Source organism: Bos javanicus, chromosome 18, assembly GCF_032452875.1.
Source record: "Bos javanicus breed banteng chromosome 18, ARS-OSU_banteng_1.0, whole genome shotgun sequence".
In the NCBI taxonomy this organism is placed as follows: Eukaryota; Metazoa; Chordata; class Mammalia; order Artiodactyla; family Bovidae; genus Bos; species Bos javanicus.
Genome location: NC_083885.1, coordinates 44,768,277 through 44,783,793, shown reverse-complemented (window position 1 = coordinate 44,783,793; position 15,517 = coordinate 44,768,277). Strand labels below are relative to the sequence as shown.

Below are 15,517 nucleotides of genomic sequence, written 5' to 3'. Positions count from 1 at the left end.
TGCATATACATTTTGTGTGTTTTTAACAATCAGTTTTGTGAAAAACTAAGATTTTTATCACTCTCAGCATAAAAGAGTAAGTTAAAAAAGCCAACAAGCATAATTTAGTGCAAATTACCAAAGGTTTCTGATAGAAAAAAAGTTGGAAAGAAAATGGATTCAGAAGGAAAGTCACATGGGGGCAACAAAGCTTTCAATCAGTTATGCCCACAACTAAAAATACTCTTATGTTAACCTGTCTCCTGTGCTGCTGCTATAGTAGAAATCCAGAGTTTCTATGTATTTCCAATTAACATATAAACGGGTACTATAATGAACATCCTCTTTAACTCATAATTTGCAATCTATTAGACATCACATGTTTCTGTTTTTAATAAAATACACAAATTTTGAAATTTCTCTTAATGAGAAGCCTTAGGATCTTCTTTTTAATACTTTATTACAGAATCGAATAATATATCTGTGTATGTTAAAATCCTTTTGTGTTTGTGATGACTATATAACACTCCATGTACACTATACAAACATATAACGTGATTCAGCATTTTTCTCATTAAACCTAGTAACATACCTAAGAGTAGCCACTATCACCCTGGTTTGTAAAATGAACCACGTATGAATAATATAATATATAATAATAGAATATATGTGAATAATATAGTGGAATGGATCCTGGATTCTGGAGCCAGAATGCCTGGGTCTGTTCAAATTATGACTCTAATTCAATTTCCTCACTTATAAAAAAAGAGAGTAACTATAGTACCAAGCTCAGAGAGTGTTGTGAGGTTTGCCTTATTATATGTGCAGTGCTTTTAACAGTGCTTCTCATAAACTCAGAACTCAATAAACATTAGCTACTTTGTTGCTGCAATCAGAGAATTCTTATGATAAAAATTAATTCCTGGGTTTCTCTGGTGATCCAGCGGTAAAGATTCCAGGCTTCCACATGGGAACTAAGATTCCACATGCTGTGTGGCCCAGCCCAAGAAAAAGAAAAAAAAAGAAAAATCCCTCAGCTATTTCTTACTCTATTTAGTTCCGATTTATCATCTAAAGAGAGAAACCTGGATGAGAACATTACCCAGGTATTCTGGGTATCTAGGTAACTAGAAAATGGTAATAAGCTACATGAATGTTCAATAGAGAAAATTTAAAAGACTAAAACAAGGAGGTAAAATCCAAGGCTAGTTATGTGTATGAAATTTATTTGTACTCCAAGACAGATTTACAATGTTACCTGAACAATAGCTGGGTCCTGAGGCAAAGAACATTGTGGTTTTGGCGGCTCACAAACAGTAAGGTCTTTAATATCACTCCCACGGAATATTATGTATTCAAAGACTTCATCTCGAGGTGGTATTGGACGATCTGTTGGTCTGTCTTCTGTACCAAAGGAGCGAACTGGTAAGAAAACAGAGGATATGAGATAGGTGTCTACTCACTGTATTCAGGTAGCGCCTCTTACAGTGCACTGTTTCCAGTACTAAGGAGCAGTCCTTAAACGCCTTCCATGAGAAAGTATTCATTAATTTGTTGCTAAAGTAAATTCTTTTTAAAAGTGGAAAAGAAAGTGGGTTTTGCATAGAGTTACATGTATTCAATTTAAAAGACTATCAGTATTATGAATATTGTATTAGAAAATATTGTGTTCTTTCTACATTGTCACTTACTTATATCTTTGGTGGTTGTGGTAAGAGGTGCTAAAGAAAGCCCTTTCATTGTTGATTTATTTTTAATGTCCCCATTCAGCAAAATAAAAAAACTGGCAACTTGTGTGTTGTGTGTGTGTGTGTGTGTGTGTGTGTGTGTGTGTGTGTGTGTGTGTGTGTGTATAGTGAATCTTCACTGAGTGAAGATTTTCCCAATCTACAAAAATCCCAAAGTCTGGGAAACTGAGCTTCAGGTTTAAGATAAGACAATGAAAAGAATATCTTCCTTGGTTAGTAGTACGTCCTCTAGAAACCAAGTAAAGCCTCTGTCAGCTACTCGGCTCCATGGGACAGCCTGAAATGCCCTAGTTACCTAAAATATCTACCTCGTAATTAAATCTGACTATTCTAACACTCAGGGTGGCATTATTCAAAGTTGAACTGTGACCAGCTGTTTCAGGGTAAACTAGCTAAAAAAAAAGATTCTGGAATCCACTGACTCAGACTTTCTGTGAAGAGGATACAGAAATCTATATCTATATTTTAAATCAATTCCTCAAAAGTTTCTTATCAATACTACAGTTTCAGGTTCACTATCTGAGGAGACTTCTGAAAATGTTGACATCCCCACAGAAGCTCCAAATAAGAAAGTTTGCCATATCAGATATTATTCATTTAAAGAGTATCCTAGAGGAAGCAAATCCCTTAACACTGTGCAAAGTTTTATATTTCTCTGCAGAACTTATCCATAGCTAGACTGAAGATACATATTTCAGCTTAAATGCCTTTTTTTAATCCTAAAAATTTTTTGAGGTACTCATGAGACTTTCAGGAACAGATGATGGCATCTGTAGGTTTGCAAATGACTATTCTGCCCTATAACTAAAGAAAATTAAAAAGTTAAAATACCCCTAAACCAAGAAAATACCTCAAACCTATGCCATAAAACTTTATTAAAAAGTATCATGCAGATATTTTTTGAGTTAGTCCCTGGAAGGCCAAATCCAGTATCCATATATAGCATGCTGAGAAATTTTCCCAGGCATACTCCAACTTGATGGATGGGGACACAGATGTGATAAAGGAAAAGATGTAGAATGTCAGAGCTGAAGCTCCCCTCCCTCTCTGGTGGCCAAACAATACTGTATCAGGGCAGAAGTAACAGATATGGTTTTACGTTTTGTCCTTTAACCAAAAAGAAAGCTAGGAAAATTACAAGCGGATCAATCTCACTCCTAAACTCAGCACCAGCACTATTACCACCATACAAAGTTTTATAAAGTCCCAGACCTCCAAGGTAACAAATCAGCTCATCCTGAAGCTGCGGGCAGGTGGGGTGGGGTTAAAGGTCTTCCATCTATAAAACCAAAGAGAAGCTCTATTAGGCTATCCAAGGCATAACAAAACCATTCAAATGATATCCATATATCCAAAAGAAAGATGAAACAAGAAAATTTCAGAAAGAACTGCTTTATATTCTTAAGAAAAATAAAACTCACATACTGAAAACACATAGAGTTAAAGAAAGAAAAAAGAGGTAAGACAAATATAGCTGCAGAATAAACCTAACAACAAGAACAGTCTATGAGAAAGACAACAGAACAAGTAAGACAAAATGCAACTAAAGATAACAAATTTCCTGACATAAGGACCTAAATATGATGAGAAGGTTTCACTGTATTTCCAGAAAAAAAAAAAAAAAAAAAGAACTTTAGTGCACTATAAGCCATACAGACTTATCCTTTGCTACATCAAAATAAAGAACTCACAGAGACAATGGCATTAAAAAATAAAGAGATGGACAATAAAATCATTTAAACATATTAATGTATGTGACAATTTACCAAGGTGCTAGTGTGCACGCGCGTTCAGTCACTCGGTCATGTCCAACGCTTTGCGACCCCATGCCTGCCAGGTTCCTTTGTCCATATAATTTTCCAAGAAAGAATATCGGAGTGGTTGCCATTTCCTACTCCATTCCCCACTCAGGGATAGAACCCATGACTCCTGCATTGGCAGGCGGATTCTTTACCACTGAAGGTGCTAGGATAGAATGTAAATTTAATAGTTCTGAAAAACATTACAAAGTTACAAAGTGTTAGAAAAGTTAAGTGATGTTGCTCAGTCCTGTCTGACTCTTTGCCACCCTGATGGACTGTAGTTGACCAGGCTTCTTCGTCCATGGGCTGTTAAGATGGTATCTATTTCACACTCTATTCTCACAAAAATTGGGAGATGAAAATAAGAAGCAAAGGAAACATGAAAGGAAATTCATAAATGAATACTCTCAACTTTTACAGTAAGGAGTTACCTAATAAAAGATTGGGGGAAGTTGATAAATTCACATACATTGGCTTAAAAATTTGTTATCTGCACTCCTAAAGATAACCCACAATAGAGTTGAAAATTAAAAGCATACTTTCCAAAATACGGTATGAAGACAATCTCTATCATACAGCAGGAGAGTCAAAGCAAAAAATTATGGCAACAGACACCATGAAGAATGATTTGCACACACTAAGAGTTTGAGAAACAGGTTCTAATGATAGAGACTATCTGATCAGATTTAATGTTTTCAAGACAGTTCTTGCAGTATTATAAAGAATAACTTAATTAGAACAGCAATCAGAAAGGTATACATGTCTGGAAGATAACAGAACAAATGAGAGGTAGTGAAGGCTGAAACCTGGATGCTAAGAGCAGAAAGAGAAAGCAGGACAAGAACAGAAAAAGTAGAAAATTACCAGTAGTATTCTGCTACAAATAATTTTAATACATGAATTAGCTCATGTGCAACTGGCTAATAAGGGAATTACGTCAGTACAGTCAGAAATCACATTGTTTCATTCCTAATTTATTATAACGTGCTATTTTATTTTGTTTTATTTATTGTATTTTAGGGAGCAGTGGCTAAACATAGAAAACCACATAGGAACAGTATATGATTCCCACTCACCCCAAGTTTCCTCCTGGCTCAGTAACCAGTCCTTTCTGTGTGGTTCTTCCTGATCCTGAGGCACTCTTTCCTTGCCTCCAAGTAGCAGACTCAGCTCTTTGTTATACTTTCTTCCATCGTGCTACCTTACTTTTTTTCCCTTTCAAACTGGCAGACAACTCCATTGTTAGGTATACTTCACCAGCAATTTTGTTAATGTTATCTATTAATTCAATTCTTTTTCTTTTTGGTCGCATCACCGGGCTTGCAGCATCTTAGTTCTCTAAGCAGTGATTGGACCCAGGCCTCAGCATTGAAAGCGCCAGGTCCTAACCACTGGACTACCAGAGAATTCCCGATTTTTCTTAATCGCATTGTTGTTTAGTTGCTAAGTCATGTCCAACTCTTTTGCAACCCCATGGACTCTAGCCCATCAGATTCACTGTGGTAAGAATACACCACATGAGATCTACCCTCTTAACAAAATTTTAAATGTACATCACAGTATTGTTAATTACAAACAAAATTACAGCAGAGCTCTACAACTTTATCACCTTGCTTAAAAAACTTTTTGCCCATTGAACCACAACACATCTTTTTCCCCTACCCCTAGCAACCACCATTCTCCAGTATTTTTCCTTCTGTGACTTGGAAGATAAAATGAAAAAGGAAGCACAAGGTCAGTTTGGAAGTTATTGGGCAAGTGATGGTGAAAAGGTACTTAAGGTCAAAATATAACATGATTTATTAAATGTAATTTCTTACTCAGAATCTACAGCTCTGTCCACATTTTTTTTTCCAAAATAGACTGCTATATTATTTGTAACATCAAAAAGTTAGGTAAACATACAACAACATTAAACATGCTATTCATGAGGCAGATTATAAAACTATTAATTTCAAAAGATTACAACTATTTAAAATAAATACATAGGCGTGAGGGGCATCATGCAAGATGGTGGAGTAAGAAGATCCAGGAATGGTCCCTCTACCCAAATAACTACTGGGCTGGCAAACGATCTGAACAAACCATTTTGGAATTATGGAGTCTAACCAGATGCCTGTAAAATCCAAGTGAGCATATAATGAAGAAAGAGGTCGCTAACTTTTGGTGAATTCTGGCATTTTGCAGAGTGGCTAGCTATTACCATTCATCATCTCCCATCTCTGTAAAAGGCAGCTATGGGGACAGTCGCCCATGTTCCTGGCTAGCTTGCTGGTGCCATGTGGGGAACAGGGATATTGTCCTCCAAAAATTTAGGGTTGTATGCTATGATCTACCTAAAAATTCACTGAGAAGCCAGCCAGAGAGGCTGACCATTTTTTTAACCCTCAAGGGCAGGGCAAAACTGACTTCCTCAGTAACACTGGAGAAGGCATTTAAAAGATTTAGAATATCTTTTCTCCCCCTCAACAACAGCAGAATGCACATTACTTTACATTGCACATAGAACATTCTTCACAACAGACCAAATTTTAGGCCAAACCAACTCTCAATAAATGAAAAGGATCGAATTTTATCAAGTATCCTCTCTGACTAAAATGGAAATAAGGCTAGAAAGTAGTAATAGAAGAGAAATTAGAAAATCACAAGTATTTGGAAATTAAACAACTGACTCATAAAGAACCAATAAGACAAAAAAGATACCATTAGGGAAACTAAGAAAAAATTTGTATGGCTGATTCATGTTGAGGTTTGACAAAAAACAACAAAATTCTGTAAAGCAATCAACCTTCAATTAAAAAATAAAGAAAAAACTTGAAGACAAATGAAAAAGAAAACACCACCTGACAATATTAGGGGATATAAAGAATGCCATACTCAAGAAAGAAATTTATAATTATAAATGCTATATTTTAAAAATCTCAAATCATCTATTAAGAAACTAGAGGAATTTGCCTGTGGTCCAGTGGCTAAGACTCTGTGCCCTCAATGCAGGGGGCCCAGGTTTGATCCCTGGTCAGGGAACTAGAACCTACAGGCCACAACTAAGAGTTTGCATGCTGCAACTAAAGATGGAAGAAACCGAGTGTTGCAACTAAAACCCAGTGCACTCAAAGAAAGGAGAACAAAAAGAAGAAAGAAATCAGAAAAAGAGCAAACTAAGCCCAAATCCAGCAGACAGAAGGAAATAATAATACTGAATTCAACCCAAGATAAACAACACAGCAAACAGAGACACAGAATCATTAAAACCAAAAGTTGGTTCTTTGAAAAGATCAACAAAATAGACAAAACTTTAGCTAGTCTGCTGCTGCTAAGTTGCTTCAGTCGTGTCCGATTCTGTGTGACCCCATAGACGGCAGCCCACCAGGCTCCCCGTCCCTGGGATTCTAGTCTAGACTAAGGAAAAAGATGGGGAAATGTAAATAACTAAAGTCAAATGAAAGCAAGAACATTACTACCAATCTTACACAGACTAAAAACTTATAGGAGAATACTATGAACAATTGTATGCCAACAAAATAGATAATCTATAGACAAAAAAGAAAAATTTCCAGAAATATACAAATAACCAAAACTGACTCAAGAAGAAACAGAAAATCTCAACAGATCTTTAACAAGTCCAACAAGAGACTGGGCTGGTAGTCAAAACCCTCCAAAGAACCAGGACCATACTTCACTGGTGATACCAAATTTCACTGGTGAATTTTACTGAACATTTTAAGAATTAACATCAATCCTATTCAAACTCCTCCAAAAAACAGAAGAAAAAGGAATATTTCCTGACACATTCTATGAGGCCAGCATTATCTTGATACCAAGGTTAGACAAAGTTTCTGTAAGAAAACTACATGAAAATCTCTTAAGAATACAGACACAAAAATCCTCAACAAAATACTGGCAGACTGAATCAAACAGTACATCAAAGGGACTATACTTCATGACAGTATAGTCCCTCTGACTAACTGTGCTGGCTAGGCCTTCTAATACATTGCTGTGTAACAGTGGTGGAAATGGACAACCTTGTCCTGTTTCTGTTCCTAGGGGAATGTTTTCTCTTTCACCACTGAACATGATGATGCTGGCTATCATGGAGTAGACTCCTGAAAGTCCCTTGGACTGCAAGGAGATCAAACCTCTATCCATGGAATTCTCCAGGCAAGAATACTGGAGTGGGTAGCCATTCTCTTCTCCAGGGGACCTTCCCAAGCCAGGGACTAAAGCTGGGTCTCCTGCACTGCAGGCAGATTTTTAACCATCTAAGCCACCAGAGTGAAAGTGAAAGTGAAGTCACTCAGTCGTGTCCCACTCTTAGTGACTCCATGGACTGTAGCCTACCAGGCTCCTCTGTCCATGGGGTTTTCCAGGCAAGACTACTGGAGTGGGCTGCCATTTCTTTCTCCAGGGGATCTTCCCAACCCAGGGATCAAACCCGGGTCTCCCACATTGCAGACAGGCGCTTTACCATCTGAGCCACCAAGGAAGCCCATATAAATAGGTTCGCATCTCTAGCTTCTGACCAGAGCCCCAAAATTTCTGTTTTTTCTTAAAAGATAAATGTACTAAGGGCATCTTATGTTCTAATGTTTGGTCTTTGACCCTGGTTTCTGACACAGAGCTCCTAAATCTCTTGGAATTTCCTGAGTGATATCAGAGCATCACCCAGGAATTATGGATGGAGGTTTGTCACACAGTGGGAGAAGGCAATGGCAACCCACTCCAGTACTCTTGCCTGGAAAATCCATGGATGGAGGAGCCTGGTAGGCTGCAGTCCATGGGGTCGCTACAAGTCAGACACGACTGAGCGACTTCACTTTCACTTTTCACTTTCATGCATTGGAGAAGGAAATGGCAACCCACTCCAGTGTTCCTGCCTGGAGAATCCCAGGGACGGGGAAGCCTGGTGGGCTGCAGTCTATGGGGTCGCACAGAGTTGGACACGACTGAAGCGACTTAGCAGTAGCAGCAGCAACAGGAGGCGGTGACCAAAACCATCCCCACAAAGAAGAAATGCAAAAAAGCAAAATGGTTGTCTGAAGAGGCCTTACAAATAGCTTAGAAAAGAGAAGCGAAAGGCAAAGGAGAAAAGCAAAGATATAACCATCTGAATACAGATTTCAAAAGAACAGCAAGGAGAGATAAGAAAGGCTTCCTCAGCAATCAGTGCAAAGAAATAGAGGAAAACACTAGAGATCTCTTCAAGAAAATAAGAGATAACAAGGCAACATTTAATGCAAAGATGGGCACAATAAAGGACAGAAATGGTATGGATCTAACAGGAACAGAGATATTAAGAAGAAGTGGCAAGAATACACAAAGTGTGTTAGTCGCTCAGTCGTGTCCAACACTTTGTGACCCCATGGACTGTAGACCACCAGGCTCCTCTGTCTATGGAGTTCTCCAGGCAAGAATCCTGGAGTGGGTGCCATTTCCTTCTCCAGGGGACCTACCTGACCCAGGGGTTGAACCCAGCTCTCCTGCATTGCAGGCACATTCTATACCATCTGAGCAACCAGGGAAGCCCCCAATGTATCTGGTATAATGGAAGACTATTTAGCCATAAAAAGGAATTAAATTCTGAAATATAATACAATATGATGAATCTTAAAAACACACTAAGTAAAAGAAGTCCATCACCAAAGATCTCATATTACGATTCCATTTATCTGGAGTCAGAAAATCCACTGAAATTGAAAGCACATTAGTGGCCACCAGGGGCTGGGGAAAGGGAAATGAGAAATTAAAGTAAGTGTCCTTCAAACTGTGGGCAGAACACAGAAGAACTATACAAAAAAAGATCTTCATGACCCAGATAACCAAGATGGAGTGATCACTCACCTAGAGCCAGACATCCTGGAATGTGAAATTAAGTGGGTCTTAGGAAGCATTCCTATGAACAAAGCTAGTGGGAGTGATGGAATTCCAACTGAGCTATTTCAAATCCTAAAAGATGATGTTGTGAAAGTGCTGCACTCAATATGCCAGCAAATTTGGAAAACTCAGCAGTGGCCACAGGACTGGAAAAGGTCAGTTTTCATTCCAATCCCAAAGAAAGGCAATGTCAAAGAGTGCTCAAACTACAGTATAATTGCACTCATCTCCCATGTTAGCAAAGTAATGCTCAAAATTCTCCAAGCAAGTCTTCAACAGTATGTGAACCATGAACTTTCAGATGTCCAAGATGGATTTAGAAAAGGCAGAGAAAAAGGCCAACATCCGTTGATCATAGAAAAAGCAAGAGAATTCCAGAAAAATATCTACTTCTGCTTTATTGACTATGCCAAAGCCTTTGACTGTGTGGATCACAACAAACTGTGGAAAATTCTGAAAGAGATGGGAATACCAGACCACCTGACCTGCCTCCTGAGAAATCTGTATGCAGGTCAAGAAGCAACAGTTAGAACTGGACATGAAACAATGGACCAGTTCCAAATTAGGAAAGGAGTATGTTAAGGTTGTATACTGTTACCTTGTTTATTTAACTTATATGCAGAGTACATCATGAGAAACGCTGGACTGGATGAAGCACAAGCTGGAATCAAGACTGTAGGGAAAAATATCAATAACCTCAGATACACAGATTACACCACCCTTACAGCAGAAAGTGAAGAGGAACTAAAGAGCCTCTTAATGAAAGTAAAAGAGGAAAGTGAAAAAGCTAGCTTAAAACTCAACATTCAAAAAATGAAGATCATGGAATCCCGTCCCATCACTTCATGGCAAATAGATGGGGAAACAGTGACAGACTTTATTTTCTCGGGCTCCAAAATCACCGCAGATGGTGACTGCAACCATGCAATTAAAAGATGCTTGCTCCTGGGAAGAAAAGCTATGACCAACCTAGTCAGCATACTAAAGAGCAGAGACATTACTTTGCCAACAAAGGTCCATCTAGTCAAAGGTATTATTTCTCCAGTAGTCATGTATGGATGTGAGAGTTGGACCACAAAGAAAGCTGAACACCGAAGAATTGATGCTTTTGAACTATGGGGTTGGAGAAGACTCCTGAGAGTCCCCTGGACAGCAAGGAGATCAAACTATTCAATCCTAAAGGAAATCGGCCCTGAATATTCTTTGGAAGAACTGATGTTGAAGCTCCAACACTTTGGCCACCTGATGAGAAGAGCTGACTTGTCTTCTGGAAAAGACCCTGATGCTGGGAAAGATTGAAGGCAGGAAGAGAAGGGGACGACAGAGGATGAGATGGTTGGATTGCATCACTAACTCAATAGACATGAATTTGAGTAAACTCTGGGAGTTGGCAATGGACAGGGAGGCCTGGTGTGCTGCAGTCCACTGGGTCTCAAAGAGTTGGACAACTGAGTGACTAAACTGAACTGATGGCTACACAACACTGTGACTGGATTAAATCATACATTTTATGATGGTTAATTTTATGTTATTTGAATTTTACTTCAATAACACACATAGTGACTTCCCTGGCAGTCCTGCACTTCCACTGCAGGGGTATAGGTTCCATTCCAGGTCTCCCAGGAACTAAGGTCCCACATGCCTTGAGGTGAGGCAAAAAACAAAAACGAAACACACACACACACCCCCCTACAAATATAGCAGTAAGAGAAAACACAAAATGACAGTAAATAGTTGGAATAGAATGCTGAAACTAGGAGTAGTTGTCCTCTATACTCTTAACTTCACATTGTTACATTGCTTTAGTAAGTATTCTAGTTTTTCTTATTTCCCAAAATAGAAAAGTCCACATTTTAGGCTACCTTTCAAAAGAGTGGGAAGTAGGGAAAGTATTTTTTCCTGCATTAGTCTTAAAAGAATATAATCAATTCCTTACTTCTGGCTACAAATAGCAAAGATTTATTAATAGAAATGCATCCCATGATACTATTTTTTAATAAAAAAAGAAATAAGGTCAAAGTTCCGGCAAAATCATTTATCTAAAATATCTCTATCTCTGAAGCGGAAGTGAATTTGCTCAGTCGTGTCTTTGCGACCCCACGGACTGTAGCCTACCAGGCTCCTCCATCCGTGGGTTTTCCAGGAATAGGTAGCCATTTCCTTCTCCAGGGGATCTTCCTGACCCAGGGATCGAACCCAGGTCTCCTGTGTTGTAGGCAGACTCTTTACCATCTGAGCCACTCTATCTTTAGATCATGGCAAACTCAAACATACACTAATGTTAAACTTGGTTCACAGTGTATTAATTACCCACGTATGTGCATACTCAGTCGCTGAACTGTGTCCCCATGGACTGCAGCCGGCCAGGCTCCTCTGTCCACGGGATTTCCTAGGCAAGAATTCTAGAATGGGATGCCATTTTCCTTTTCCAGGGGATCTTCCCGACGCAAAGTTAGAACTCACTTCTCCTGCATTAGTAGGCAGGTTCTTTACCTCTTGGCCACCAGGGGAAGACTCTTAATACCCACACATATAGTCAAAGTACACAACAAGAGGGAAGAGCTGTAGTAACCAAATTCCCAATACAGTATCTCCATTATAAAATACCAAAGCTTTGTTAAGTTTAAATATGATAAATATACCCATAGTTAAATGTAGTTGGCACCATCAAAATAACACTAATATTTCCCAAAAGCCTTAACTTTTGGACACAAACTAAAAATTATAAATTAGGCTCTGATACTGATTGATAAATAAGAAAAACAAGTCTCCTGAATACTAAAATGTGAGAGCAATAAATAAAAGGCTGATTATTCAAGAAATGTCCAAAAGTAAGTTGGGAAACTAAGTTCAAGTGGAAATCCATAATAACATTTATGAAGTAGTCTTAAAAGTAAAACTCCTCTCAAGTATCAATTACAAGACCTGGTCCCAATCACTTATCTGAATGTGAGTTCAAACCAAGCTCATCATTCTCCATATACAGACCAAGTTTTCTGTCCTCCACCAAAGTGCCTCTCCACACGTGACCTATCCTAAATTTCAGCTTAGATACTACTTATATTCATCATAGTTCTGCAGAGAAACAGAACCAACAGAATGCACATATATAGACACAGAGAGATTTAAGAAATTGGCTCCCATGAAAATCCAAAATGTGCAGATTAGGCCAGCAGGCTGGAGACCTGGAGAAGAGTTGCAGTTTGAGTCCAAAGGTGGTTTGCTGGTAGAATTCTTTCCTCCTGGCTCAGAGGAGGTCAGTCTTTGTTCTATTAGGACCTTCAACCTGACTGGATGAGGCCCACCCACATCCCACATCATGGGGGAGCAAAGATGCTTTACTTAAAGTACAATAATTTAAATATTAATCTGGTTAAAAAAAAAAAAAAACCTTCAGAAACATCCAGAATATATGACTAAATATCTGGGCACTGTGGCCTGGCTACGAGTGGGCTTCCCTTATGGGTCAGAGGGTAAAGAATCCATCCACAATGCAGGAGACCTGGGTTCGATCCCTGGGTTGGGAAGATTCCCTGGAGGAGGGCATGGCAACCCACTCTAGTATTCTTGCCTGGAGAATCCTCATGGACAGAGGAGCCTGGCGGGCTACAGTCCATGGGGTCGCAAAAAGTCAGAATGCCTGCACAACTAAGCTCACAGTGGCCCAGGCAAAGTGACCTAACACTAGCCATCACACAACTCCACCAGTAATTCCCAGGTGTTGGTAACATATTCTTCCTTTAAAAATCATACAGCATTCTACCACTGTATATAGTGACCTCTTTTAAAATCGAAAGATCTTCAGGACAAAGATTTGTATCCTTGCAATTAACACAAGTAGCTAACACAGTGCTTTAAATAGTGCTGACATCTGAATATTTCTTGAATAAATTTCAGAGTGGAAAAAGCTATTAAGTAAGCTATTTCCAAAATTACTAAGCACTGTTTAATACCAAAGGAACTGAATTAAACCACACAATAAACCTACTTAGAATAAAATGGGAAAATGACTATTTACAGCAAAAAGAAATAACAGCTGGACATCAACAGGATGGGAAAACAGAAAGCATAGCACATGGATTAAAAAAAAAACCCCAGCATATAAGCATCAAATGGGGTTGGGGGGAAGTGCTGAAAAGCTACATTTGGGGACTTCCCTGGTGGTCCAGTGGTTATGAATCTGCCTTACATTGCAAGGGACACCAGTTCAATCCCTGATTCGGGAAGATGCCACATGCCATGGAGCAACTAAGCCCATATGCTCAGAGTCCATGCTCCACAAGAGAATAGCCTCTGCTCATCCCAACTAGAGAAAGTCCATGTGTAACAACAAAGACCCATCACAACAGCTAAGGTAAAATAAATAAATTTAAAAACAAACAAAAAGCTCCACTTGGTATTTCTATTTTCCTTACATTTATCTTTAAGTACAGTTCTTAGTGCATATCCAGTATGCTATACAAACTCTTGCTGAAACTATTTGAGATACTACATATTTGGAATAAGCTGTTATATAAGGGTTTAACACAAGGTTTAATTAAATATTAAAAGATCTTCATTTATCAAACTATCTCTTCTACAACACAGTACCCACAGACCCTGAGAGCAGGATAGTGGTAAGTGGGCTCCGGGTTTTTTTTTTTTTTAACTTGGGTGGGGAGATTTATTTATTTATTTTTTTTGGGGGGGGGAGATTTAAAATATAAGATTTCACAGGGCTGCTCTTTGAAATCACGTCACAGCTTGTAACTGCAAACCTCCACTTTTGGCACACCTTGTACTCTCTGCTTTGGTCCATTCTTCACCCGTATCCACACTACTTTCTGTTAGGGTCTAATACTGTGCTAAATAAAACCATCTGTCTCCAGCCTCTGTAATCCTTTCTTGTACGTACTTCAGACCTGTCCTCCCCAACAGTGACTTTACTATTGACCTCTCTGCAGTATTCTCAATCTCCTGGCATGGGTCACATGCCAGTCACTGGTGACTCTAAGATAACAGACTTCATGGCCCAGATAACTTTCCTCTCACCTTTTCAAACATATTCTTAAAACCAACTCCTTTATCACTTAATTCTAAAAGTGAAAGTAAACTCCTCTTTGACTAAAATGACTCCAAATAATCTCGTCCTTTTCATTAATACATTTCATATCTTCACTCATTTTCTCCCCTCTTCCTCATAGTTTTGGGGGAAGAAAGATTTCTACATTTCTTTCAGTCCAATGTCACCTTCCATGATTATAGATTTGAGACCCTGCAACTTCACTTGCTTCCTCCCAGTGGATTATTAATATGTGCAGATTTACTCAAGACATACCTTTCTTTGCTCAACCATTAGCATTTCAGATTGAGTACAAGAAAATAATGACTAGCCTAAGAATTTAGAAAGAGTGCCAAGAAGAAAGAATTATAAAACCAAAAGGCACTTTGATAATTTAGATGGTGATACAAAACAGCAGCAGCAGTAATGCAAAACACAAAAATAGGACTTTTTTGAAATGGCAACAGGAGAGATCCTAAAACAGTTCTGTAAAGCATAGGACAGCAAAAGTAAATACTTATTGTTAATACTTATTATTACTTATTAATACTAATCTGAGAGAATAAAATGTCAATACATACCATCTTCATTTATCATAGTGTCCTTTCCTATAAAACGTCAAGTTCAACCACACATTTTCTGACGAAGGAGACTTCAGAAATAATAATCCTTCATATTATCAACAGTTAATTTGTTAAGCACAAAGGACATAAGGAGGGAAAGATGTTGAAAAATAGTCTATAGTGAAAAATAAGAAAAGTTTGCTAAGCACAAAAAGAAAACAGAAGATAAACTGCAAACACAGAAGATGCAATATAGTTTCTGACTAGGGTAACTGGGGAAGGCTTTGAAGGGGTGAGGATGCTCAAGTAGCATCTAGAAGGATAAATGTGATTCCCTCTTGTTCCTTTCCTAATTTTGGTGGATAGGAATCATTATAGGTACTATCATTCAATACTGTCAGCTCAAATTGTCCCTCACTCACAATTTTTGCACAATGCTGTCAGCATAAACATCCTACAGCTGGACTCTGACAAATCACTTCATTGGCTAAAAACTTTCCAGGGATCCTTACA

At 38.5% G+C, this 15,517-nt stretch overlaps 1 protein-coding gene across 9 annotated transcripts in view; it reads right to left on the bottom strand.

Moving 5' to 3' along the window:
• Nucleotides 1–15,517, bottom strand: part of LSM14A (LSM14A mRNA processing body assembly factor) — a 53,903-nt gene that overhangs the window by 28,068 nt on the left and 10,318 nt on the right. For all 9 annotated transcript variants that reach the window (XR_009730858.1, XR_009730856.1, XR_009730857.1 and 6 more), the window contains exon 2: nt 1,238–1,401. Coding sequence is in view for 6 of the 9 variants with exons in the window: in XM_061387926.1 (XP_061243910.1) it covers nt 1,238–1,401 (164 nt within the window). In the remaining 3 variants the exon portion in view is untranslated. The remainder of the gene's footprint in view (nt 1–1,237; nt 1,402–15,517) is intronic.